We start from the raw sequence: 25290 nt of genomic DNA on the forward strand, positions 1-25290 counted from the left end.
AGCTCTGGCTGAACAACTTCTAATCTTGTGTGTGGACTCGGTAAGAAGAAGAACCAAGTAAAATTCCTTGCATGTGTACATACTTGGCCAATGAATTGATTCTGAATTCTGAATAATAACAATTCGAAAGGTAATCTCCCAATCTCTGTACACATGATCCAAAATAGATTTTTTTTCCCTTTGCAAATAGATAAGCAGAAGTAAAATTGGAGATTATTGGATTCCAAGCGCTTTTCAATCAAGGCCAGACCGTAACTATTAATTTGCCGTTGAATGCGTGTTTGGCTGCAGATAAGTTTACGAGACAATTCTGTAGAATTCTTTGAGTCAACTCATAGGCTCGATGCGGAGATAGAGCAGGGGAACCTCCAGTTTCCTCCCCTCCACTTCCATCCTGAAGAAAGGTTTCCGACCCAAAACGTCACCCATTCTTTTTCTCCAGAAACGCTGCCTGACCCGCTGAGTTACTCTGGCACTTTGTCTCTATCTTTGGTGTAAACCCACATCTGCGGTACTTTTTTTTTGTTTCCACACAGAGTAGAGGCTTATTTTGCAAGGGGCTGGTTATTGCACCAGTACGTCCAAGAGCAAGAAGATCCAAAGCAAAAAAAAAAAGAAAATGCTGGATGCACCAACTGTGTCAAATAGAAAATAGGGGGAAGAAAAGCCCTTCACCAGTACTGGAAACTGTGAGAAAGCAAATGTTGTTTATGTTGCAAAGAAGGCAGGGTGGATCAAACTGTGAGAATGTGGAAAAAGGATGGGTGATGTTTCGGGTCGGGACTCTTCCCTAGACACCATAGTGTATCATTGACAATGGTTACATTTCATGTTTAAGAAAGAACTGCAGATGCTGTAAAAATCGAAGGTGGACAAAAATGCTGGAGAAACTCAGCGGGTGAGGCAGCATCTATGGAGCGAAGGAATAGGTGACGTTTCGGGTCGAGACCCGAAACGTCACCTATTCCTTCGCTCCATAGATGCTGCCTCACCCGCTGAGTTTCTCCAGCATTTTTGTCTACCTATGGCATAATTTAATTGATTGCAGTTTGCGCGGTGAAGTTGCGGTCACAGCTTGTGAAGGTTGGGATAGAATCGAATCCTTTGCCGGGCAATTTCAGAGCCAACCTCATTGTTGAGGATCCGCAGTTGGCCAGATATGGATAGCATGATTTTATCCCCTAAACAGATCACTGGGTTTTTATAACAATCCATTACCACTGGCAGCTGTTTAATTCATTTCATTTAAGTTCCTCATCTTGTGCAAATTAAATTTACACCTCCATTAGTCAAGCTCTCTGGATTATTAGTCTAGTTATTATCAAGGAATGATTGCACGATGCAGCAGGATGTCATGCAGTCCAAATCATCTCTGAGCTGATGCAGCAACAGAGGAACACTCTGGTTTCATAACCTTTCACCGCTATATATTTATCCAATGCCCTACTGAAGGCAACAATGGAATTTACCTCCAACAACATCTGTATAAATGTCTCCCTAATTCCAACTGGACTGGACTTTGGACATTAATCTTTTTATTCCCTTTATCACGTATCTGTACACTGTGGATGGCTGGTTTGTCATCATGTGTTGGCTTTCCACTGACTGGATAGCAAGCAACAAAAGCTGTATGCCCCACTTAGGAAACCTGAACGGAAACCCCTGGGGACTTTGCGCCCCACCCAAGGTTTCCGTGCAGTTCCCGGAGGTTTTTGTCAGTCTCCCTACCCGCTTCCACTACCTGCAACCTCCGGCAACCACCTGCAACCTCCGGGAACCGCACGGAAACCTTGGGTGGAGCGCAAAGTCTCCAGAGGTTTCCGTTCAGGTTTCCTAAGTGGGACAGGGGCATTACACTGTACCTCTCTACACGTGACAATAAACTAAATTTAAACTCAAACCCAAATGCTTAAACCAAACCCAAACCCAAACTCAAATCCAAATCAAAAGGGTTTTCCTCCAGTCATTCTTTGTCTTCTTCATCCTGATTTCACAGCTGGGCAGCACGTGGCACAGCGGTAGAGTTGCTGCCCTACAGCGCCAGAGACCCGGGTTCGATCCTAACTACGGGTGCTGTCTGTACGGAGTTTGTACGTTCTCTCCATGACCTGCGTGGGTTTTCTCCGAGATCTTCAGTTTCCTCCCACACTCCAAAGACGTACAGGTTTGTAGGTCAATTGGCTTAGTATAAATGTAAATTGTCAATAGTGTGTGCAGACTAGTGTTCCTGTTTGGGGATCGCTGGTCGGCACGGACTCAGTGGGCTGAAGGGTCTGTTTCCGCGCTGTATCTCTAAACTAAACTCAACTAACAACTAAACCTAGCCCTTGAGCTGTCTGCCAAAGAGCTTTCTGCTATCCAGTTTGCCCAATCCTTTATCTACATCTACCAAATCTCCCTCAGACTTCTCCTCCCTTTAGATTACTGGGACATGAGTTGAGATAGCATCGAGAAGATGCAGAACTTGTTTATGTGACACGAGGAATTACAAGTCAGTTTCCAAAAAAGCACAATGTTTGATTCATTAAACTAGGAAATATAATTTATTGCATAAAAATTAATTTTGTTACAGTAGGAATGCTAAACTTATTTACAATCGATAGTTTACAGAATGAACAAATAAATGAAAAGGGACAGAGCAATAGATTCCAGCAATTTCTATACATATAAATATGAAAGATGTACGTAAAGAACCGAAGCATTGTGATATGTCTGCAAATGAATTAATTCTATAAACTTGCATAGCACTTGGAGTGAACGAAAGATATGAAAGCACTATTTCACTAACCGGTTGGTATAATGGTACCCCTTATATGGGAAAATAGAGAGGATAACTTCGCTAAAACACCTTCAGCCGTTCTTAATCATTGAATACTGAAAAAAAATATTGCTGGCCACAGCATTCTGAAAGTTAGTGCCAACCTTCTCCATCAGAGGTAAGTGGATTTACATCAATCCAAGTCTACGTTACACCTCTGCGTACATGGACTGCAGGAATTGTCACAAGTGGCTCAAGTATAATTTTGTAAAAACTATATGGAGTCATCTAAAACAACCCTTGCCAATTTTCTTTTCAAAGATCACCCCAGAGTACTGATATCAAGTGGCTGAAGCATCAAAAGGAGTGTGTGATTTTGCTGGTTTTTGGGTCACCTTTTTGATGTTGGGTGGAGGCCAAGTCTTTCCAAGGTTCTTCTGAATGTAAGCTGCCAACTCTTGCTGGGCCTGTCCTTGGAGTTTTCATGACCTTCCATCTGTCCTGCATTGCCAACAGCTTTTCCCACCACCCCCCACCTCTGATATATTTTTCATCAGTAGAAAAGATATTCAAGGAAGATTAAAAAAAACATACTTCAGATATAAATTCATCCTCCATCGCTTGAATGAGCAATGTGGTGTCAGTTCCATCTTGCACGCTGCTTCTGAACTTTGCTTCCACTGAAGTCAGTAGACCTGTTTATTTTGGAGGCTGAGTGTTTCGGGCAAGCAACCAAGTGTGACATTGAACAATGTTTTAAAATGCCCCAGTGATTTTTCTCAGGGGACTGTTTGCAGCAACATTCAGGAGTCCAGTCACCAACTCTTCAAGATGCAAGCATATTTCCTGATGATCTTGCTTTCCAATCTGCTCAGACATTGTGCAGGAAGATCACTGCCACAGAAAAGTTGGCCGTTTGTGCCCGATAACTAACTTCTTGAAGTAATCATTTAAAAACAACATCACACAAGGATGTATTTAAAATGCATTTGTCTAAAACATCTTGGAAATAAATAGGTCAATATGCAGATTCTACAAATAGCCTAATTTTTATAGATACACCCTTGGAGAATTCACAATCTCGTTGACACCAATACAGCACCAAGAATGCATCACACACTCCCTTGTTCATCTGACATATCTTTTGGTTGGCTCAATATTTTAGTCAACTGAAGATGTTTCAAAACCATATTGGAAATGACAATGCTACAAGTCTCTGTGAATGTCTTTCATGACATGACATCAAACGTGACCATAAGTATTTTGTTAAAGGCAAGTTTGGAGTAAGACATCATTGGATAGTGGCCCTAACCGGGTGGTTGACTTGGGAAAGAAATCGTGGAGACTTTGTCATCTGGCGATTTCTGGAAAGGTAAGTCGAACTTGGGCAATCGGTGTCGTACCACCAGCAACTTATTTCCTTCGGACTGTGCACACAAAGAACGACGAACTTCTAACCAAGTCAGTCCAACGCTAGCTCGAGATGCAGATCTCAGCTACCCTAAAATGGCTTGAAGGATTCTTCCAATGTTCAGTGTTCATGTTTGCTACAATTCATGTTCCACAAACTCCAGGCTCTCCCTGGTTTCATCCGTGAGATTGGTTTGGTTTTGAGGCAATCTATGGTTCAGTAAAATGGTCGGAGATGGATCGGAGATGGATCGGAGAAATTAGGACATCACCTACTATAAATTCCCTCATTAAAAGATCTAGGAAGTGACCCGTGGTGACAGTGTCTGGGTTAGAGCAGAAAGGCTTCAAATTCCACACTGGCCTGGGATAACATTCATTATGCAGATTAAAATTAAAATTAAAAGCTGATTTGCAGAGAGAAAATGTTATGCTGACTGTGCCTTAAGATGATCAAAACATGATACGATGTTAAGAATATGAAGCCCATATTCATTCAAACTAAGGTCCTGAATCACACTGAGTTGGAGTCCAGTTGCTATACGTGCGTTGGGCAATTTACTTTTTCAGTACATTGCAACTTTTGTATGGGAAACAATTCTGGTGATGGCGGGCTGCTTCAATGAATGGCTATTGCTTGGCTTCAGTCTTCAGCATATCTTAATGCATGGGCTTGCTTTTGTGAAGACTGTCTATGATCTACTCCTGGCTCGTTCAATGGAGAGGAGGAGGTTGCAAGGTTAGGCACACCTGCACTGAACCCATCAAAATCTTCACCTTAATCAGAAGTGATGGGCTTTAGCACAGAAGTGACTGCATTTAACTTTAGCAGATACTGTACCTCCACATGTCCTCCTACCATGTTCATTATCCTACATTTTGTCAGGCAGGCAATGCAGTACAAAAGTGGCCATTGTTGGCCATGACTTCCGTCAGTGGGAATGTCTGAGTTCTTTTATTAGGGAGATAGGAGGAGGAGGGAGGAGGAGGGGGGAGAGGGGGGGGGGGGGGGGGGGGGGGGGGGGGGGGAGATAGAGATGGAGAGATAGAGATGGAGAGATAGAGATGGAGAGATAGAGATGGAGAGATAGAGATGGAGAGGGAGAGAGGGAGGGAGGGAGGGAAGGGGAGAAAGAGAGAGGGAGAGGAGGGGGGAGATAAAGAGGGGGATAGAGATAGAGATAGAGAGAGATAGAGAGAGAGAGAGAGAGAGAGATAGAGATAGAGATAGAGATAGAGGGAGAGATAGAGGGAGAGGGAGAGGGAGAGAGGGAGAAAAGCTTTGAGCAATGAATTGAGCGCAGATGAGATGGCCCTGCGTGATCTTACTACTTACTGCCTGCATCTGACTCATTCTCTTCCTGTGATATTCCAGCTGGGTTTCTCTTCAACAGCATTTGAGTGACGTCTACAACTGCCATGTATGTAAACAACTCCTTGGGTTCTCACAAAGTTTCAATATAGGAGCGAACGAAAAAGCATCCAAAGATATGGATAATAAATTAAATGCGTTTCCTAAGAAACTGTTAACCTTTTACAAGCTGCCCAAAGCTTTGGATCGGAGAGAGGCTTCATCTAGATTGAACGTGACAATACCACTCTCTTCTGTAAAAATACTACTTTCCTAATTTGCCGGGTGCTCAGTTGAGCAGCAAACTGATTTCTACAACATGTTGCCATAGATGCTCGTGTTTCATCACTCAGTTGCCAAGGTTATTTGTGTTTCAGCATTCTTCTGTTGTTATGACCACCATCACGTCACTCTTGCCCATCTCCTCCAGGGCACTGGCAAGGGAATTGATGTCCCCATCGTCTTGGTGCTGCGCTTCCCACAAGTCCAAGATGACCCCGGTCGGACTAAGTTTGGTTGCAAAGTAGGTGAGAAATCTAAGCAAGGGAGAGGAGAAAGGGGAAAAAAAAAACACAGGAATAACAGGAGTTACAAGGACGCTCAGGAACTTTCGTCAGCTGTGCAACATACTATGGCTTCAAACTCAAAAAATAACTTATTTGTTCGTAGGTTAGAGCATTTGTTATGTTCTATGTTCGTAGATTAGAGCATTTGTATTGTTTTGACAATAACTTATTTGTTCGTAGATTAGGTTCTAATTAGAGCAGCAGAATTAGGCCATTCGGCCCATCAAGTCTACTCTTCCATTCACTCGTGGCTGATCCAAATTTCTCTCAACCCTATTCTCTTGCCTTCTCCCCATAACCCTTGGCCTCCGCAGCCTTCTGTGGCAAAGAGTTCCACAGATTCACCACCCTCTGACTAAAGAATGAATGATGTTTTAAGGTGAATCTTGTCTTACCTGTCCACTCCAAGCTTCTGAGCCAGCAACCTCCAGTCATTGCCCCGGGTATTTGGTGCGTCCAGGTTTGTGCAGATCTTCTGCCTGATGGAGTATGGAATCTTAAAGGCGTAAGGGCCTACCTGGGTGGTCACATTGGCACTGACATGTGTGTGGAGTGGGCTGACGCATTTGGCATTCTGTCAAGAGAGGTTGGGTTTTAGTTTAGTCACGTATTGTCACACGGGCCGAGGTACAGTAAAAAGCTTTTGCTGGTGCGTTGTCCAAAGAAAACACTACACATGATTACAATCAGGCCGTCCACGGTGTGGAATTAAAGGCTAAGGATACTTGTGTGTGACTTTGTTTAACGTGGGGAGACTGGTGCACAGACAGCCACCCCACAGTCCCTGACAGATGTGGGTCAGGATCCAGTGGCACGGAGTCCAACACGGCCGGAGATAATAGATAAAGTTTACAATTTTTAGTGCAAGATAAAATCTGATTCAAAAATAGTTCAGAATCAGAATCTTTTATTATCATTTTAACATAAGTTCGGACAAAATTATGTTTCTGCAGTTATAACACACAAAAAAAAACCAAAACACACAAACATCCATCACAGTGAGGAGGTGTTTGGGGATTCACTGTGATGGATGTTAGTGTGGAATTGTGTAATTGTGTGTTTTGGTTTTTTTTGTTTGTGTTATAACTGCAGAAACATAATTTTGTAAAATCTGTAAAATCTGATATAAAGATAGTACAGATGTCTCCAATGTGGTAGCTGGGAGGTCAAGACCACACTCTAGCTGATGTGAGGACCATTCGGTTGCCTGTTAACAGCTGGTATTGTGTTGATGTTACATGTTACACATTCAGAGTTCAAGATCACAACGCAAACTAAATGAAAATGCAAATGATTACAAGTGAACGTCTTTTATTAAAACAATGGAGTGAAGGAGTAGGTGACATTTGGGGTTAAGACCCTTCTTCAGACTGATTGGGTCTATCTTCAACCTTCATAAAAGTTTCTGTTGCAAGGTTACAAAGGTGAAACGTTAACTATTTCTCTTTCCACAGATGCTGCCCGACCTGTTGAATATTTTCTGTTTATTCTGTTTTTATTTCAGATTTCCAGTCAATACAGACTGCCCTGACAATCAGAATTTCACCTTCATTCTCTCCGGCACTGTAAGGGGGCAAGTAGTACCACTGTGCCATCGTGCCCCCCCCCCCCCCCCCCCCCTGTGGGCCCCTGTTTGCCTGAGTCAGCTTGTTTCCAAGCAGAGCTAAACTAAGGCTAAACTTATTGTAGAGTGAATACTTCAAATTTACAATAAACTTGTTCATTCATTCATTCATTCATTGGGGAATGAGGGAGAGGTCACAGGGAGAACAAGCTTCAATGTGGTCCGCCCCTGTTTCAAGGAATGCAAACAATTCTGGCATGCACAATAAATAAGATCAATTAGAACCACTGTTCGTCCTCCCCCCCCCCCCCCCCCCCCCCCCCCCCCCCCCCCCTCCCCACTTTGGGCTGTGCACTTCCATACACAACCAAGGCAAATTCCTTACATTGAATACTAATTAATTATTCATTCATCCATCCATGGGAGATTGCATTCATGTGGTCCGCCCTGTTTCATTCAATTCAATCAACCTGGCATGCACAATCAAATAAGATCAAATAGAACAAGTTGTCCTCCAACTTTGGGCTGTGCACGCCATACACAAGAAGAGAAGATTCATACATTCATTCACCATTCATCCATCCATTCATTCTCATTCATTCATTCATTCATTCATTCATTCATTCATCCATTCATCCATTCATCCATTCATTCATTCATTCATTCATTCATACATCCATTCATTCATTCATTCATTCATTCATTCATGCATTCATTCATTCATTCATACATCCATTCATCATCCATTCATTCATACGTCCATTCATCCATCATCCATTCATTCATCCATAACACCTCATATTCCCAGCCACCATTTCAATTGATGCTTCCTGGACAATTGCAGGCGTAGTGTTGGAAGTTTGTGACTGTACCTGCCTGCCAGACTTCCCAGCCATTTGCTCTTACCTCTTCGATGACTGTGTGCAACTGGAATATTTGTCCTTCTCCTTCCACTTGTCGGACACAGATCTTGCATGAGAATTCAGTGGATGCCACACTGTACCTCTCCAGGGAGAAGGTGCAATGCAACGCTCTCTGAGTTCCACTCCAGATGTGGTAAAATGGAATCTCCTGAAAAGGCGCAAGAAAGAGGGAGGGCTGATTATTTCTGACCACTTGGGGTTTTTTTTTGGTTTAGATATACAGCGTGGAAACAGGCCCTTCGGCCCACTGAGCCCATGCCGACCAGCGATCCCCGCACACATTAACACAACCCTACACACACTAGGGATAATTTATAATGACACCAAGTGAATTAACCAACAAACCCGTACATCTTTGTGGTGGGGGAGGAAACCCATGCAGGTCACGGGGAGAACGTACAAACTCCGCGCAGACAGCACCCGTAGTCGGGATCGAACCTGGGTCTCTGGCGCTGTAAGGCAGTAGCTCTGCCGTTGCGCCACCGTGCTGAGTTTAACATGGACGGCCGTTGGGAAACTCAGTCAACCAGAAGCAACAATGCATTTTGTTGTCTCTGTACTGTACACTGACAATGACAATTAAAGTTGAATCTGAATCTGAATCTGAATCTGAACACAAAGTAAATCATTCCCCAGGCCACGCTGCCGATGGTGCGACAATCATCTCTCACCTGGTACTTGGCCAGTAGTTTGCTTCTCCAGAGGGAGTGGGGAATGTCATGGATGGAAAGCCGGAGGTTGTGGTAACTATCTTTGAACAGCAGACTCTTGGGTTCCTCCAGTAAATAGCTGCCCAATGTCCTCTCCAGTTCCAGCACCTCCTGCAGTGAGACACAAACATTAGTAATGAATCACCTCCTCAGCCACCAGGAATACTCAGACAACAAACTCACCCCACTACAGATTCTAGTTTAATTTAGTCTAGTTATACAGCGCAGAAACAGGCCCTTGGGCTCACCCAGTCCGCGCCAACCAGCGATCCCTGCACACAAACACTATCCTACACACTGCACTGCTCTCTAGTTGTGGTAGGATGGCTCAGTTGCCCGATAACAGCTGGAAAGAAACAGTCCCTGAATCTGGAGGTTTGTGTTTTCACGCTTCAATACCCGTTACCTGATGGGAGAGGGGAGATGAGGGAGTGGCCATGGTGCGACCCGCCTTTGATTATGCTGCCCGCCTTGTCGAGGCAGCGTGAGGTGCAAATGGAGTCAATGGAAGGGACGATCTGGGCTGCGTCCACAATTCATTCCTCTCTCCCATCAGGCAAAGGGTATGGAAGTTTCTTGTGGTTTTGGACGGAGCTGTTCTCGAACCAAGCTGTACCGTACCTTGAGAGCATCCGGAGTATCCTCCACACAGTATACTTTAAGGCAGTACTCGAGGGATGTACATGATGTGGGTGCAAAGATGGCCAGTTGGAGCCTTTTAATGGCGGCGCGGGAGTTGGATTCCCCAACGAGTGCATAGGTTCCAAGTTGGTCCAGGAGGACGTGGCAGGATTGGGTGTCCAGCTGACAGTAGCAGGGTGTGTTTAAATTCTCCTCCTCCAACGTCACCACCTCCTGCAGGCACAGAGAAACATTCATGGTAAGAGGCACTTCGGCTCACTGAGTTTGCACCGACCACACAGCACCCATTTACACTAATCCTACGTTAATCCCATTTTAATACTCCCAACAGTCCCATCAACCAGAGATAGACACAAAGTGCTGGAGTAACTCGGCAGATCAGGCAGCATCTCTGGACCCACTCACCAATCCCTACACTCATTTACCAACAAACCATCCTTTACCCAAATCCAAATGCCATTCACACCACAGGGACTTTGGGAGCTTTGTTTTTCAATGGAATTAATGAATGGAATTCATTTTCACGGAAGTCTGTGGAGTCAATGGATATTTTTAAGGCAGAGATGACCAGATTCGTGATTAGTACGGGTGTCAGGGGTTATGGGGAGAAGGCAGGAGAATGGGGTGGAGAGGAAAAGATAGATCAGCCATGATTAAATGGCGGAGTAGGCTCGATGGGCCAAATGGCCTATTTCTTCTCCTATCATTTACGAACTTCCGAGAGAGTTCAGCCCATCACCCCCATTGTGAGCTTTGTCTTTTCTATGCAACATAACACAGCACCTGATTTATGGAGATTGTTTGGAAACAGTTTGAAGTATTTTGTAACAGAAACATAGAAAAATAGGTGTAGGAGTCGGCCATTCGGCCCTTCGAGTCAGCACCGCCATTCAATATAATCATGGCTGATCATTCAAAATCAGGTCCCCATTCCTGCCTTCTCCCCATATCCCTTGATTCCATTAGCAGCAAGAGCTCTATCTGACTCTGTCTTTAATACGTTTGCCTCTATTTGCAGGGGAAGGGCAAGCGCCATTACTTTTACTTCAGGAAACCGTGAGCTGAAACACTGTCAGCGCTGTGTCAGCTCAGCGCGACCTCTCTTCACCCATCCTTCCCCAGCTTGCTGCCTCAAAACACTCTCTCTCTCTCGACACCCTACCAATTCCACTGCCTGACTTGCCATCAGATTTGTGCTTCTGCTTCTAGCGAAGCATATCTTACCATTAACGATGATCTGCAAATGGCAGAAGCAATCAACACTGCATCATCTAAAGCAATCAATCAGAGAGCAATCACATCTCTGCATAAGTAATAACTCTGAGATGATTATCTGATGCCTATAATCTGGTGTCAGGCTGATGATGACAGAAGGTAAAACATCTTCAACGGCTAGATTGCATTTCACTTTGATATTGGCCTAATTTGAAGATTCTTGAATGTGACCAAACTAAATCATTCTTCCTGCATAAGCCTCAATATTAGTTTAGTTAAGCTTATTATTGTCATGTGTACCGAGGTACAGTGAATTGCATGCAGGTCCAGTAAAAAAAAAGACTGTATGTGAATAACATCAAACCATCCACAGTGCAAAGATCAGGGGCAAAGGTCACAACATTAGTTTAGTTTAGAGATACAGCGTGGAAACAGGCCTTTCGGCCCACCGAGTCCGTGCCGACCAGCGATACCTGCGCGCTAGCACAGTCCTACACACACACACTAGGAGCAATTTACATTTACACTAAGCCAATTAACCTACTAACCTGAACGTCTTTGGAGTGGGGGGGGGGGGGAACCAGAGATCCCGGAGAAAACCCTCGAACCCGGGTCTCTGGCACTGTAAGCGCCACAAGGCCGCAACTCTACCGCTGCGCCACCGTGCAGCCCATTTAATGCAAAGATATAACATTGAAGTCCGATGATTGAAGATAGATGATGGGTCGATGTTGAGTTCCGACTGCCAAGAAAGGGGAGATTCCAGCTTGCCACGCCTTATTGTCCAAAGCACGGTTCCAGATACATGGCCTTTTGCTACACAAGGATAGAATGGGAATGAAATTCCAGGGGTATCCATGCTGGACTAGTGACCTGATGGTGAGGCCACACTCATGGATCTTTAAGAGCCCTATCCAGCTCTCTCTTGAAAGCATCCAGAGAAACTGCCTCCACTGAGGCAGAGATTTCCACACACTCCCAACTCTCTGTGAGAACAATGATTAAATCTTCCCCCTCTCACCTTAAACCTACGTCCTCTGGTTCTTGATTCACCTACTCTGGTGGTGGTAGGGGGGGAACCCCCGTGCATTCACCCAACCTATTCTCCTCGTGATATGTCCTTACCTCCCAGGCAGCTTGGTGAGTTTGCGTCTTGAGTTTAATGGTCCAGTCTGGTCCACAGACGTCAGCACAGTGGGGGATGCTGAGTACAACGGGACGACACAACAGCATCCCCGTGGGTCCGCAGGTCACCATGGGGCTCAGCACCGTCTGGGAGCCTTCCGACGGGGGTCTGCAGAGAAGAACAACACCACACTAGCATTTGTTTCAAGAGGACCAGAATATAAAAACAGGGATGTAATGCTGAGGCTTTATAAGGCGCCAGTTAGAACACATTTGGAGTATTGTAAGCAGCTTTGGGCCCCATCTCTGAGGAAATATGTGCTGGTTCTGGAGAGGGTCCAGAGGAGGTTCACAAGAATGATCCCAAGGATGATTGGGTTAATGTATGATCAGCGTTTGATGGCACTGGGCCTGTACTCGCTGGAGTTTAGAAGAATGAGCGGGGGCCTCATTAAAACTTACCAAATAGTGCAAGGCCTGTATCGTGTGGATGTGGAGAGGATGTTTCCACTAGTGGGAGAGTCTAGAACCAGAGGTCATAGCCTCAGAATTAAAGGATGTTCCTTTAGAAAGGAGATGAGGAGAAATTTCTTTAGTCAGAGGCTGATGAATCTGTGGGATTCATTGCAACAGAAGGCAGTGGAGGTCAAGTCAATAGATATTTTCAAGGCAGAGGTAGATAGATTCTTGATGAGAATGGGTGTCAGGGGTTATGGGGAAAAGGCAGGAGAATGGGGATAGGAGGTAGATTGGGAGGTAAGCCATGATTGAATGGTGAAGTAGACTTGATGGGCTGAATGGCCAAATTCTGCCCCCCATCTCTTATGAACTTAGCAGGCCTGGCAACACCTGTGGAGGGAAATGAACAATGTTTTGGGTTGGGACCCTTCTTCACACCAAATGTTGTCTGTCCATTTCCCCTCCATAGATGCTGGCTGGTCCACTGAGTTCCACCAGCCGTTTGTTTCTCGATCAATAAGAGACGCTGATGCTGGAGAATCCACTGAGTTGCAGCACCTATGGAGCCGTCGGTTTTCTCGATCAAGATTCCAAACGCATTTCCTTCGCAATCTGGCACCCGCTGTTTCCTCTTCTAACCTTCCAGCATTTGCAATGGTTTTCTCATCGACTGGGCCCTTGTTTTTGTCATCGATGCCACCAGAAGGGGGCAGCAACGATCTTCCCCAGAATATCAATCTTTACAACATTTATGACAAAATCTATCAAATCCTTCCTCAGGTCCCTATCCAAATGGAACACGTATGCCGAGCCTCTGCTTGAAGCAGGCGCAATTCACCATGGTATTGAGCAGTTCAATGAGGGAGTGAGTGTGTGTTTTAACAATCTTTAAAACGCATACACATAGATTTTTCTCACACAAACACACAGGCATTACAGTCTGGCGTACACACACATGTAAATGATCCACACACGTTATAATTAGGCATACTCACGCACATGGATGTTTCTGATACACACCCACACAGCTATTACAGTCTGTCACACGTACATAAGGATGTTACACACACCCATTGTAATCTGGCAAACATATGCACATGGATGCTACAATCTGGAAGGCAGCATTGTCGTGAAACTTGCAAAACAAAATTGGTTTTGTAAGCAAAAAGAGTTCAATTGTAAGATTCTGGCTTGGAGTGCAGAACTTGGGAATAAACTGGACAACTCTTTCATGGGAGAGTGATGCAGCTCATGGAGTTGCTACCTCACACCGCCCGTGGCTAGGTTCAATCCTGACCGCAGTTGTGCCAGATTGCAAGTCCTCTCTGTGCCCCTGCCATCCTGTAGTCTTCCCACATCCCAATTTTAGATTAGCTTAGAGATACAGGATAGAAATGGGCCCATTGGTCGAGTCCACGCCGCCGAGATGTGTCGGAAGGAGCTGCATGTCGCCTGTTGCACTGCGCTGACCTAATTGGCAAGTTTAGAAGAGTTTGCCCTCGACTCATACTCGCAGCATGGTCAACACGAGGTCCTAGGAGGTCTTTGTAACTCTCCTTCACCCTCGAGAGTAGTCCCCGCATACTCGAGGCCTCAGCTAGGTCGCGGTGTATTTTTTTCAACATGCTGAAAAATGCCCGTGAGTAAAAAAAGGTCGCCATGGAAAAAATCGATTTTCTTTTTTACTCGTAGGTTTAGTCGAGGTCGATCGTAATGCTGTCGCAGGTAATCGAAGGCAATCAAAGCTAATCGAAGGTAGTCGAAGGCCAAGCTCGTTGAGAAAAAAAAACGACCGGTAATGTTAAATGCCCGCTAAACTGTATTAAAAGTTCAGTCTGAAGAAGGGTTTTGGGCCCGAAATGTCGCCTATTTCCTTCGCTCCATAGATGCTGCTGCACCCGCTGAGTTTCTCCAGCTTTTTTGTGTACCTTTTATTAAAAGTTGGCTGGCTTCTTAAAAGTGTCTTCACTCCTTCTCCCCCCTTCTCTCCACCTCCCCCCCCCCCCCCCACGCTCGTTATAGGACCTACCGAAACTGTGCCAGCCGTCTTTTACCTTCCTGTTCATCGCGGGTGTGAATTTCAGACAGCGTTCCCCCGCTTTCCCTGGCCCCTGCCTTTGCGATGTGTGTGTGTGTGTGTGCGTGTGAGTGTGCGTGCGCGCGTGTGTAAACGGTCGATCCGGCTCGCGGTTTCATCGCTGACTGTCGATCCAACTTGAAAAAGGGAAGTCGCCGTTTTCAGTCGAACGCCCTCGGGCTTGAAGGTCGAAGGCAGTCACGGAGAAGCCACGTTAGTGGGACAGACCGTTTGGTTTCGTGCAGTTTTAGTTTATTGTCACGTGCACCGTGGTGCAGTGAAAAGCTTTTGCTGTGTGCGTCAGCTGAAAGATGATACACGATTACAATAGAGCCATTTACAGTGTTTAGATACATGATAAGGGAATAACGTATAGTGCAAGGAAAAGCCAGCAGAATCCAATCCTGCCAGGCAGATACAGTCACAAAAATATTTCCCATATCAGATTTTTTTTTTCACGTATCAGATTCCAATGATGATGACTGGGGAGGTTAAAACCAGAGCCACAGAATATTTGCTTTGGCCACAAGGTCATGCAACAAAGATCACGGGTCACTCAATTCAAATACAATCATCTTCCCTGGACCTCTTTTTATGTGTGTGTGTGACTGACAGCCCTGCTTTAATTTACCAGTGTTATCCACAGCACTGTTGCACTTCAGGGAGTTTGTCTCAGTGTGTTTTCTTCCAATTGAGTTACTGCAGAGATGCAGGCTGGAGATTGCACAGTGAATCACAGCCCCCTGCAAGTGAGTGAGGCCCAGCGCAGATTGGAGGCACAGCTCCTCATATTTCGCTTGGGCAGCTTGCACCCCAGCGGTATGAACATTGACGTCTCTAACTTCAAGTAACCCCTGCTTTCCCTCTCTCACCTTCCATCTCTCCCCCTTCCCGACCAGTCTCTCTCCCTGATTACATTTTATCTATGTTTGCTTCGTTGTCACCTTCTCCTAGCTAACAATGATCTATTCTACGTTTTCCTTGAGCCTCGTCTCTTTTGATGTCTCATTTTCACACCTTACCCTTCCTTATCTCTACATCTCCCTCTGCCCTGACTCTCAGTCTGAAGAAGGGCCTCGACCCAAAATGTTACACATTCTTTCTCTCCTGAGATGCTGCCTGTCCCGCTGAGTTACTCCAGCATTTAGTGTCGAATTGTGTTGCATTTTCCAAATTTAGTTAACCCTCCCCTCTGGTGTGTTCACCCCTTATCTTTGTCCACTTTCCCATATCCCCCCCCCCCCCCCCCCCCCTGCCATCACCCCCCAAATACCCATTTGATCTCTCCCTCCTAACTCTTCCCATCCATTCACTTTACAGGTCTCCCATGTGATAGATGAGAGGTCAGGACTGCACTCAAGCTAATCAGAGAACGGTTCAGATGCCTGATGGCAGCTGGGAAGTAGCATCTGAAGAAGGGTCTCGACCCGAAACGTCACCCATTCCTTCTCTCCAGAGATGCTGCCCGTCCCGCTGAGTTACTCCAGCATTTTTGTGTCTATCTTTGGGATGAAACTGTCCCTGAATCTGGAGGTTGTGCGTTTTCAAACTTCTGTACCTCTTGGCTGATGTAGGGTAGAAGAGGGTGTGACGGGGGGAGGGGGGGGGAGGGGGTGAGACTGGTCCATGATTATGCTGCCGGACTTGCTGAGGCAGCATGAAGTGCAGATGGAGTCCATGGAAGGGAGGACGGTTTGCGTGAATGCCTGGGCTACACCCACAACATAAAAGGCATTACAGCAAGTTTTATTTTCTGATATGCTGGGAGGGTGAGAGAGGGTGAGAGAGTTTTTGCCTGGCTCTGAAGGAGCTGTAGAACAAGTTCCACGGGTGATAGTTAAAGCTTCTGATTCATCCTTGTCTCAAAATTAAAGGTTACTTTTATGAAATCACATACCTTAAATACCAGGGCTGCCACAACTGGAGAAAGTGATGTGCTAATAAAGGCCTAATTCAGTGCTCGGTGCGTTAACCCTGAGAGAAGTCCAGTCACAATATGCTCATTCTCTTGGTGATAGGCAGCCGAGAACAGCTTGGGAATTATTTGCGGGCATTAATAAATTTGCCGTCCTATTTCTGCCAGACAGGAATTCAGAATAATTCCTCTCCGATGTCTTCCTATCAGCCCTCTCACTACCCTGCACTTAACGCGGTGGAGGCTGCCTGTCTGTTGTTGCAGGCAAGTTAAAACAACTCCAGGCACTGTGCCATTTTCCACTGTGAGGTGCAATCAAGTCAGACTTCGAAATTGCTCAGCGTTCCGGTTTCTCGGAAAATCGGAGCTGAGAGCAGCACAGAGCATTGGCCAGTGGAGCCGCTGCTGGAGTGCACTCGGTTACATTGTGAACTTCGCTGCTGCCTGTGTGGAGTTTGCACCTTGTACCTGTGACTGTGTGGGTTTCGTCCAGGTGCTCCGGTTTCCTCCCACAATCTAGAGATGTGCGGATTGGTAGGTTAATTGGCAACTGTAAGTTGTCCCACATTGGTGCCCAGGTGCTGAACTACCATCCACCTCTTTGGTGACCTTTGGACTTTCCCCGATCGGACTTTGCTGGCTTGATCTTGCACTAAACGTTATCCCCATGTACTGTAAAGGTGTTGTCATACTATGTGGCTCAATGTTTCAGAAAGAACTGCAGATGCTGGAAAGGTCGAAGGGCTTTGGAGTGTGGGGGGAAACCGGAGCTTCCCGGAGGAAACCCACGCAGGTCACAGGAAGAATGTACAAACTCCGTACAGACAGCATCCGTAGTCAGGATTGAACCCGGGTCTCTGGCGCTGTAAGACAGTAACTCTACCGCTGCGCTACCGTGCCGCCTATAGTCAGGACAACTGCAACACGATGAACCAAATAGATTCCCAGAGCAGTTTGAGGATGATGGACAATGCGTACTTCCAGATTAGATCCCCCTGACAGAGTCAGTGGGACACATCAATCAGAACGCTCCTTGTGGCTCTGCGTGCTGCTGAAGATACTGTATGTTGAGCGAGCATCAAGGCAGCAAATTAATTGGCTCTGCTTCATTGATTCTACGTAATTCTTTGGCACCAGCAGGGGAACTGACGGAAAGCGTCTACCTTGGATAGGAAGTCGGGATCCACCATCCTGTCTATAAACTCGAAAGAAGCTAATAATAATAATCCACCAATAAAAGTTCCAATGATTGGCCATTTTCTTTGAGGACTGTGGATAAGGGAACCCTCAACTTGTTTACAGTGCTGGTTGTGACTTAATGGACAGACCGCTCTCATCTCAGAATATAAGACTTTGTGGGTTTGAGTACTGTATCAAGTCTTGAGTAGGAAGGAACTGCAGCTGCTGGTTTATACCGAAGATAGACACAAAATGCTGGAGTAACTCAGCCCGTCAGGCGGCATCTCCGGAGAGAAGGAAACGATAACGTTTCGGGTCAGATTGAAAATTCAGTCCAAGACGACCTGAGGCCCAGATCTGTCAAGGACCGAAGGTAGACAAAAATGCTGGAGAAACTCAGCGGGTGAGGCAGCATCTATGGAGCGAAGGAAATAGGCAACGTTTCGTGTTGAAACCTTTCTTCAGACCGATGTGAGTGAGGTTGGGGGGGGGGAAGAAGAAAGGAAGAGATGGATCCAGTGGGCTGAGGGAGAGCTGGGAAGGGAAGGAGAAAGTAGGGACTACCAGAAATTAGTGAAGTCAATGTTCATACTGCTGGGGTATAGACTACCCAAGCGGAATACGAGGTGCTGCTCCTCCAATTTACGGTGGTCCTCACTCTGGCCATGGTGGAGGCCCAGGACAGAAAGGTCGGATTCGGAATGGGAGGGGGAGTTGAAGTGCTGGGCCCAGTTATCTGTGCACCAGTCTCCACACGTCACACACAGGCGTCCTCCATATAGGGAATAGCACCCTGGAAACACCCGTGGGCAGCCATTGCCTAAGGGGGCCTAAGAACTCTGGAATAGTCTCTGTGCCTCTACTCCTCTCATGACCTCTAGAAGATCAGCGTTCATCCTCCTGCGCTCCACGGAATAAGGTCCTAGCTGCTCAACCTCTCCCTATGTCAGGCCCTTGAGTCTTGGCAATATCCTCGTAAATCTTCTCTGCGCCCGTTCCATCTTGAAATCATCTTTCCCATAACATGGTGCCCAGAACTGAACACAATACTCTGAATGCGGCCTCACCAACGTCTTCTATCACTGTGACACGCTGCTCACAAACTACGTGCTTTAGTCACCATCAGCTGGTTAACAACATATAACACTGCATGAAGAAGTGTCTATGCACGGGTACACAGGTTTACAAGACAGATTGCTACCGGCAAACTCAATCTCTTCACTGTCAAACAAGTAGCGCAGTGTTCAGTGAGCCTGCTTTGTGGCTATTTGCTTACTGGAAATGCATGGCCCACATAGAGAAGATTTAGATAGCTGTGCCAATGGATCACAGTACTAGGGTAATTTTTCAAACCTCTCAGGCTGTCAGGATCACGAGCTGGAACACCTCAAACCTGTTGTGTACAGTTTCTGTGCATTAATTTTAACCGATGGTGACAATTCATGACTAACTATCTGCATGCTCCCAAGAGCAAGTCAACCTCAGGAAGCAACTCTTCTGGAGGCACAAGGAACTACAGATGCCAAAATCTTGAGCAAAACACAAAGTGCTGGAAGAACTCGGCAGGTCAGGCAGCATCTCTGGGCGGTGAATGGAATCTTTGTTTTGAGAAAATTCTGGTTTTGTGATCCAAAATATGGAATTACCACATAAACTATGGGCGAAGATATGGAATCACTAATTAGCCGAACCCAGCACATACAGCTGTCATGTACATTGCAGGGATACAAAGCATGCAACACTCGTTATTCCCAGCCACCCAAAACAGATCCTTACTGTAAAATATTACGTAAGCTCCAGGAACCTGAAAACATACATTAATTCCATGTGGCCAAAGGACATCAAGAACAAATAACCTTCCTAAAAGACTGAAAAAAGCTCCAGAGTGGCGCATTGGTGCAGCACCAGAGAACAGGTTCAATCCTGACTACGGGAGCTGTTTGTGTGGAATCCATACGTTCTCTCTGTGACCCGTTTGGAGGTGCAGGTTTGAAGGTTAATTGGCTTCTGCACAATTGTAAATTCTCCCTACTGTGTTGCCAGTGCTCCTAGTGTACGGGGTGGTCACTGGTTGTTACGGACTCGGTGGGCCGAAAGGCCTGTTTGCACGCTGCAAGTCTAAAGTCTGTCTGAGTTCATTCAGTAAAGTCAAAGTTCTGTTGTGTAGTGGTAGAACTATGAAGGTTACAGTGACATTAACAACTTTGACTTGTTTAAAAGATGAACTCAACTTAACGTTGGCGTCTAGCATGAGTTGTGCAAGAAGGTGAGTGTAAAGATGCGTGAATGAACACTGGTGCTAATCAGTTTATTATTTTGTGGTTTAAGTAATTAAATAATGTAAAGAGCCTGTCTTCACTTTCCAGACCTAATTCATGACCTCTGCCAAGTTTGCCCTTGACTCATACTCGCAGCATGGTCGTCACGAGGTCGCAGTAGGTCGTGGCAGGTCGTGATGCTAGTTGTAGGTACTCGTGGCATCAAGTAGGTCGGGGCGTTTTTCTAGCCTGATGAAAAATGTCCACGAGTAAAAAAGGTCATGAATTAGGTGGTGAAAGTGGGACAGGCCCTTAAACCAGCTAAATAACTGTGTTCTCTCAAGGACTGAGTAAGGAGCATAGGCCAGTTCCCACACCGATTTGTCACCATGAGGAGACATTTTTAGAATTATATTTTGTCTCCCTGCCCTTCAAGAACCAGAGGACATAGGTTAAAGGTGAGGTGAGGGGAGATTTAATAGGAACCTGAGGGGCAACTTTTTGACACCAAGGTTGATAGGTACTGTATAATGGAATGAGCTGCCGGAGGAGGTAGTTGAAGCAGGGACTATCACAATGCTGAAGAAATATTTGGTTAGGTAAATGGATGTTAAAAGGGATATGGGCCAAATGCAGGCGGGTGGGACTAGTGTCGATGGCACATGTTGGTCAGCATAGGCAAGTCGGGCCGAAGGGCCTGTTTCAATGCTGTGTGACTATGTTTTCGGCAACATTTAAACCTAAAGCCCATTCTTGCAAGCTTGTGATACAGAAGGATGAGAAGGTGGGATGAATGTTGACAACTGTATTACCACAAGAGTGTAGTTTGAGAAATCCCTCCTCAGATACTAGGGCGTTCGAATCTCTTAGATAGACACAAATGCTGGAGCAACTCAGCAGGACAGGCAGCATCTCTGGAGGGAAGGAATGGGTAACATTTCGGGTCGAGATCCTTCTTCAGGCCTTCAGTATGGTGGTGCAGCGGCAGAGTTGCTGCCTTACAGTGAATTCAGACCCGGGTTCGATCCTGACTACTGACGCTCGGAGAACTACTGAGTTTGTACGTTCTCCCCGTGGCCTACGTGGGTTTTCTCCGAGATCTTCGGTTTCCTCCCACACTCCAATGACGTACTGGTTTGTAGGTTAATTGGCTTGGCAAATGTAAAAATTGTCCCTAGTGTGTATAGGATAGTGTTGGTGTGCGGGGATCACTGGTCGGTGCGGACCTGGTGGGCCGAAGGGCATGTTCCCGCACTGTATCTCTAAACTAAACCTCTTACCGGTGACTAAACAGCAAGGACCGAGGCTGACAGGATGCAGTTGAGAGGGAGTGCTGCACTGTCAGAGTTGCAGGATTTTAGGTGCGATTGAGACCCCATCTCCTTTCTCAGCTGTATTAAAGAGTCCAGGGCACAACTTTGAAGCAGAACAGGGGAGATGTCTGCTGGGGGAAACACAAGGAACTGCAGATGCAGGAATCTTGAACCAAACACAAAATGCTGGGGAAACTCAAAGGGTCAAGCAACATCTGTGGAGGGAATGGACAGGAGCTGTTTCGGGTCGGGACCCTTCTTCAGATCTCTGGCTGTTCTGAACCCGATGTATCCCCTCATTTAACACCACAAAAAGCACATGATCTTGTCATCATCACACTGCAGTTCATAAGAACCTGTTGGAGGCAAATCATCTGCTGAGTTCCGTACGTCATAACATTGACAATCTTACGGAGGTTATGAATTGCTTCGGGATATGGTGACAAGCTGCTAATAAATCTAAGTCTTCCTCGTGAAGTATAAATAATTCTTTTGCCTAAGAATCATCCAAAGTTCATCTTTAATACAATTGAATTAGAAGGTCAGCACTTCTGTCTCGAATGCAATTTAGTCTAAAGAGCATTGTTGGAATGAGAAGGAAAATTTCAAATTACTTTGAAATATTTGGCAAGATTCAGTCCGAATATTCTTACCAGCAACTTCATGTTTTTTAAATTGTGTATAAAATTGTATCGACCCAAAAAAAACAATCAAGGTCGAGGTGACCTGCAACCTCCTACCACCTCCCACACATGTTGAAAACCTTCCTCAACTATGAAGAAAACCGGCTTCAACTAGACCTGCGACTAAAAAATGATCGATTTTTAAAACGGCAACCTATTTTAGTCGAGGTTTCAATCATGATGAAAAAATAGCAGCAACCTAGATGAAGCCTCGACAATGCGGAAACCACTTTCGACCATTAGGGAGAGTGACCCAAAACCTCTGGTGACCTGATGGAAACCTTGGGTGGCGGGCAAGGTCACCAGAGGTTGCTGTTTAGGTCTCCTAAGTTGGACAGGGGCTTTATATGATTCAATGATATCGGCAGAAAAGCTCTGTCCAGAGCCACACTGGGTACAAGCAGTCGCGATGCTTTGTAAAATTTGCCACTTACAGTGTATTTTCTCTCTTGTTGATGATGAGGTACATCTCGTAAAACTTGCCCTGCGGAATTGCACCTTGAGGCACCAGAAGGCAGACTCCTGTTTGGAATAAGAAGAGAAAAATGTAGCTGAAGTGAAGTTGAAATAGCTGTCTAGAACATTACGTCTGCCTCTTGGGGTGGGGTGTCAGACCTGTAGGTTTAAGTCTTCACCACCTCTTTAAAACTATTTCAGAGGAACATCAACTGCCGAGGCAAAGGTTGGACTGCAAATGTTGAGGACTCTTGGACTGCCGAGGCAAAGGTTGGACTGGCCGAGGCCAATTGCCGAGGCAAAGGTTGGACTGGCTCTGCCGTTTCCTACACTACAACAGGAACTGTAATATGGTTTTGTTTAGTTTAGAAATACAGCTCTGAAACAGGCCCTTCAGCCCACCGAGCCCGTGCCAGCCAGAGATCCCCGTACACGATCACTATCCTACACACACTCTGGACAATTTACAATTTTACCAAGCCAATTACGTCTTTGGAGTATGGGAGGAAACTGGAGCACCCGGGGAAAGCCCACGCAGGTCACGGGGAGATCGTACAAACTCTGTACAGACAGCGCCCGTAGTCAGGATCGAACCAGGGTGTCTCTGGCACCGTCAGGCAGCGCCAACGTGCTTCCCTGATGCAGCGTGTATCCAATTGGCTACAAAACCCCGATGGATGTTCTCAAAGTCACAACAGAAATGAAAGTTCTTTCTCAAAACGAGCCTCAACTATTCTTGCTGAGTGTATCTTTATCTGCCAGTGTCAGACTTTTGAGTTGCAGCTGGAACTTGCGATTCAAAGACTGGGAGATAAAGAAAAAATTGGACGGTGCAATTATTTTCAATGGATAGTTTGCAATAACTTAAATGGATATTTTCATTTCTCAGTGATATCCAGTGACAAGGTCAACCAAGTCTTTATGAATACTTTCTTGCTAATAAGTTCGAGTGGCTTACTGCAGAATTTTATATGAATGTGCTTCAAACAGTGGAGGGCATTTGTAATCTTTCGTAATCTTGACATTAAGGGATTGCTGATGCCAAGAGTAATGAGGCTTGTTTGACAGTAAGACTGCAATGGGAGGCCGGTTTCCTGTTAATGTGGATGGCAGATGACATTTATCATAACTATAACTTTCGCAGGATTTTCTCCGCTGAGATTTTTCAAAAGTTTTTTTTTTTCAGATTACGTTAATTATACATCCTCTTCTTCTTCTGCTCAGGCAGCCTCTCGGGACTGAGGATGACTTGGTTCCCCTGTGGTTATGTGGGTTCTGAGGTGATTGATGAGGACAAGGCGGGAACCGTGGATGAGGCAGTGGAGAGGCTCTGAGATGGTGCGCTCACACCTTTTACTCACAGTAATGCCCCTGTCCCACTTAGGAAGCCTGAACGGAAACCTCTGGAGACTTTGCGCCCCACCCAAGGTTTCCGTGCGGTTCCCGGAGGTTTTTGTCAGTCTCCCTACCTGCTTCCACTACCTGCAACCTTTGGTACCCACCTGCAACCTCCGGGAACTGCACGGAAACCTTGGGTGGGGCGCAAAGTCTCCAGAGGTTTCCGTTCAGGTTTCATAAGTGGGACAGGGGCATAACTGTGCACTTCCAGTCTGGAACAAGGTCCTTTTAGTTCTATACCTAATCCTGAATGTCCCTTCAACACCTTGTGTGATCACTGGCTAGGGCATTCCCAGGAGATGGTGGGGATATTGCATTTCATTTCAAGAATTGAGCTCATCCTTGAACTTTTCCTTCCATCTTTTCCCATGACAGATATTGGAATAAAGTGCTTGCCTCAGGATTCTGGTGTTGGTCATGCATACGGAGTCAACGAGAGAAGTAGGATTAGACCAGACAGGTCCTCAATGGGTGGGGTTGGAAAAATAAGTCAACTGGCCACTTTGATTTGCTTATGAATAGATGGGCAACACACTCTGCCCTGTCAACAGGAAATGGTAGCAAACGGGAAAAAATGTAACGTTGAACTGAGAGTTGGCCTTGGACCACAGCCAACTGGTTACTGGTCCAACTACAGACAGGGCTGCTTACAAAGTGAATTCCCATTTACAAAACAATAGAGAGACCTGCTAAAGAACTTGCCCCACTATATGAATTTACCCAAGAGCTCTCCCGAAAATCAAACTCGTAGAATGTACGTAGCGGGTACGTCGGAGCTCGGGACGTCTCTTTGCGGCTCGTAACGCTAACAGCAGGTATCCGGGAAACGCGCTAAGTTCGTGAAGTTTTGTCAACATGTTGAAAAATGTCCACGAGAGCCCCGAGTACCTACGAGAGGCTCTTACCGTAATTCTCCGGGTTCGAATCAGGGAGAACTCTTGAATTAGCTCATACAGTGGGACAGGCCCTTAACTTGAAATTAGCAAGACTGGGGAGTTTCTGTCATTACCAAGCCATCCCATTGTTATCCGCACCTCACTGCACGAACAAATATTTGGGTGACATGAGCGCATGTCTAACGTGAGCGCATCATGTTACTAATGAACACTTTTTTGTTGCTAAGCTTTGAGTCACATTTTTAAATCTACCCCCTCGAGTCGAAGGAAAGTCATGTATTTCTATAGCACCTTTAACATCTCTTTGAGGATGTTAAAGGGTGTTGTGGTCGAGGCAGTCACAATAGTGACTTTTAGATAGGCACATAGATATACAGGGAATGGACAATTAT

General features: G+C 45.8%; 1 protein-coding gene across 2 annotated transcripts in view; it reads right to left on the reverse strand.

Moving 5' to 3' along the window:
• Positions 1-5379: 5379 nt before the first annotated feature.
• unc5b (unc-5 netrin receptor B) overlaps positions 5380-25290 on the reverse strand; it is a 196292-nt gene continuing 176381 nt past the window's right edge. The window contains exons 12-18 of one of the 2 annotated variants that reach the window (XM_055661770.1): positions 22583-22670; positions 12265-12433; positions 9904-10137; positions 9244-9393; positions 8556-8720; positions 6481-6659; positions 5380-6055 (exon numbers count right to left, since the gene is read on the reverse strand). In XM_055661770.1, the coding sequence (XP_055517745.1) occupies positions 5893-6055; positions 6481-6659; positions 8556-8720; positions 9244-9393; positions 9904-10137; positions 12265-12433; positions 22583-22670 (1148 nt within the window). In that variant the 3' untranslated portion in view covers positions 5380-5892. The remainder of the gene's footprint in view (positions 6056-6480; positions 6660-8555; positions 8721-9243; positions 9394-9903; positions 10138-12264; positions 12434-22582; positions 22671-25290) is intronic. The other variant, XM_055661769.1, reaches the window with a different exon arrangement.

The sequence above is a fragment of the Leucoraja erinacea genome, chromosome 34, assembly GCF_028641065.1.
Source record: "Leucoraja erinacea ecotype New England chromosome 34, Leri_hhj_1, whole genome shotgun sequence".
Taxonomy (NCBI): Eukaryota; Metazoa; Chordata; class Chondrichthyes; order Rajiformes; family Rajidae; genus Leucoraja; species Leucoraja erinaceus.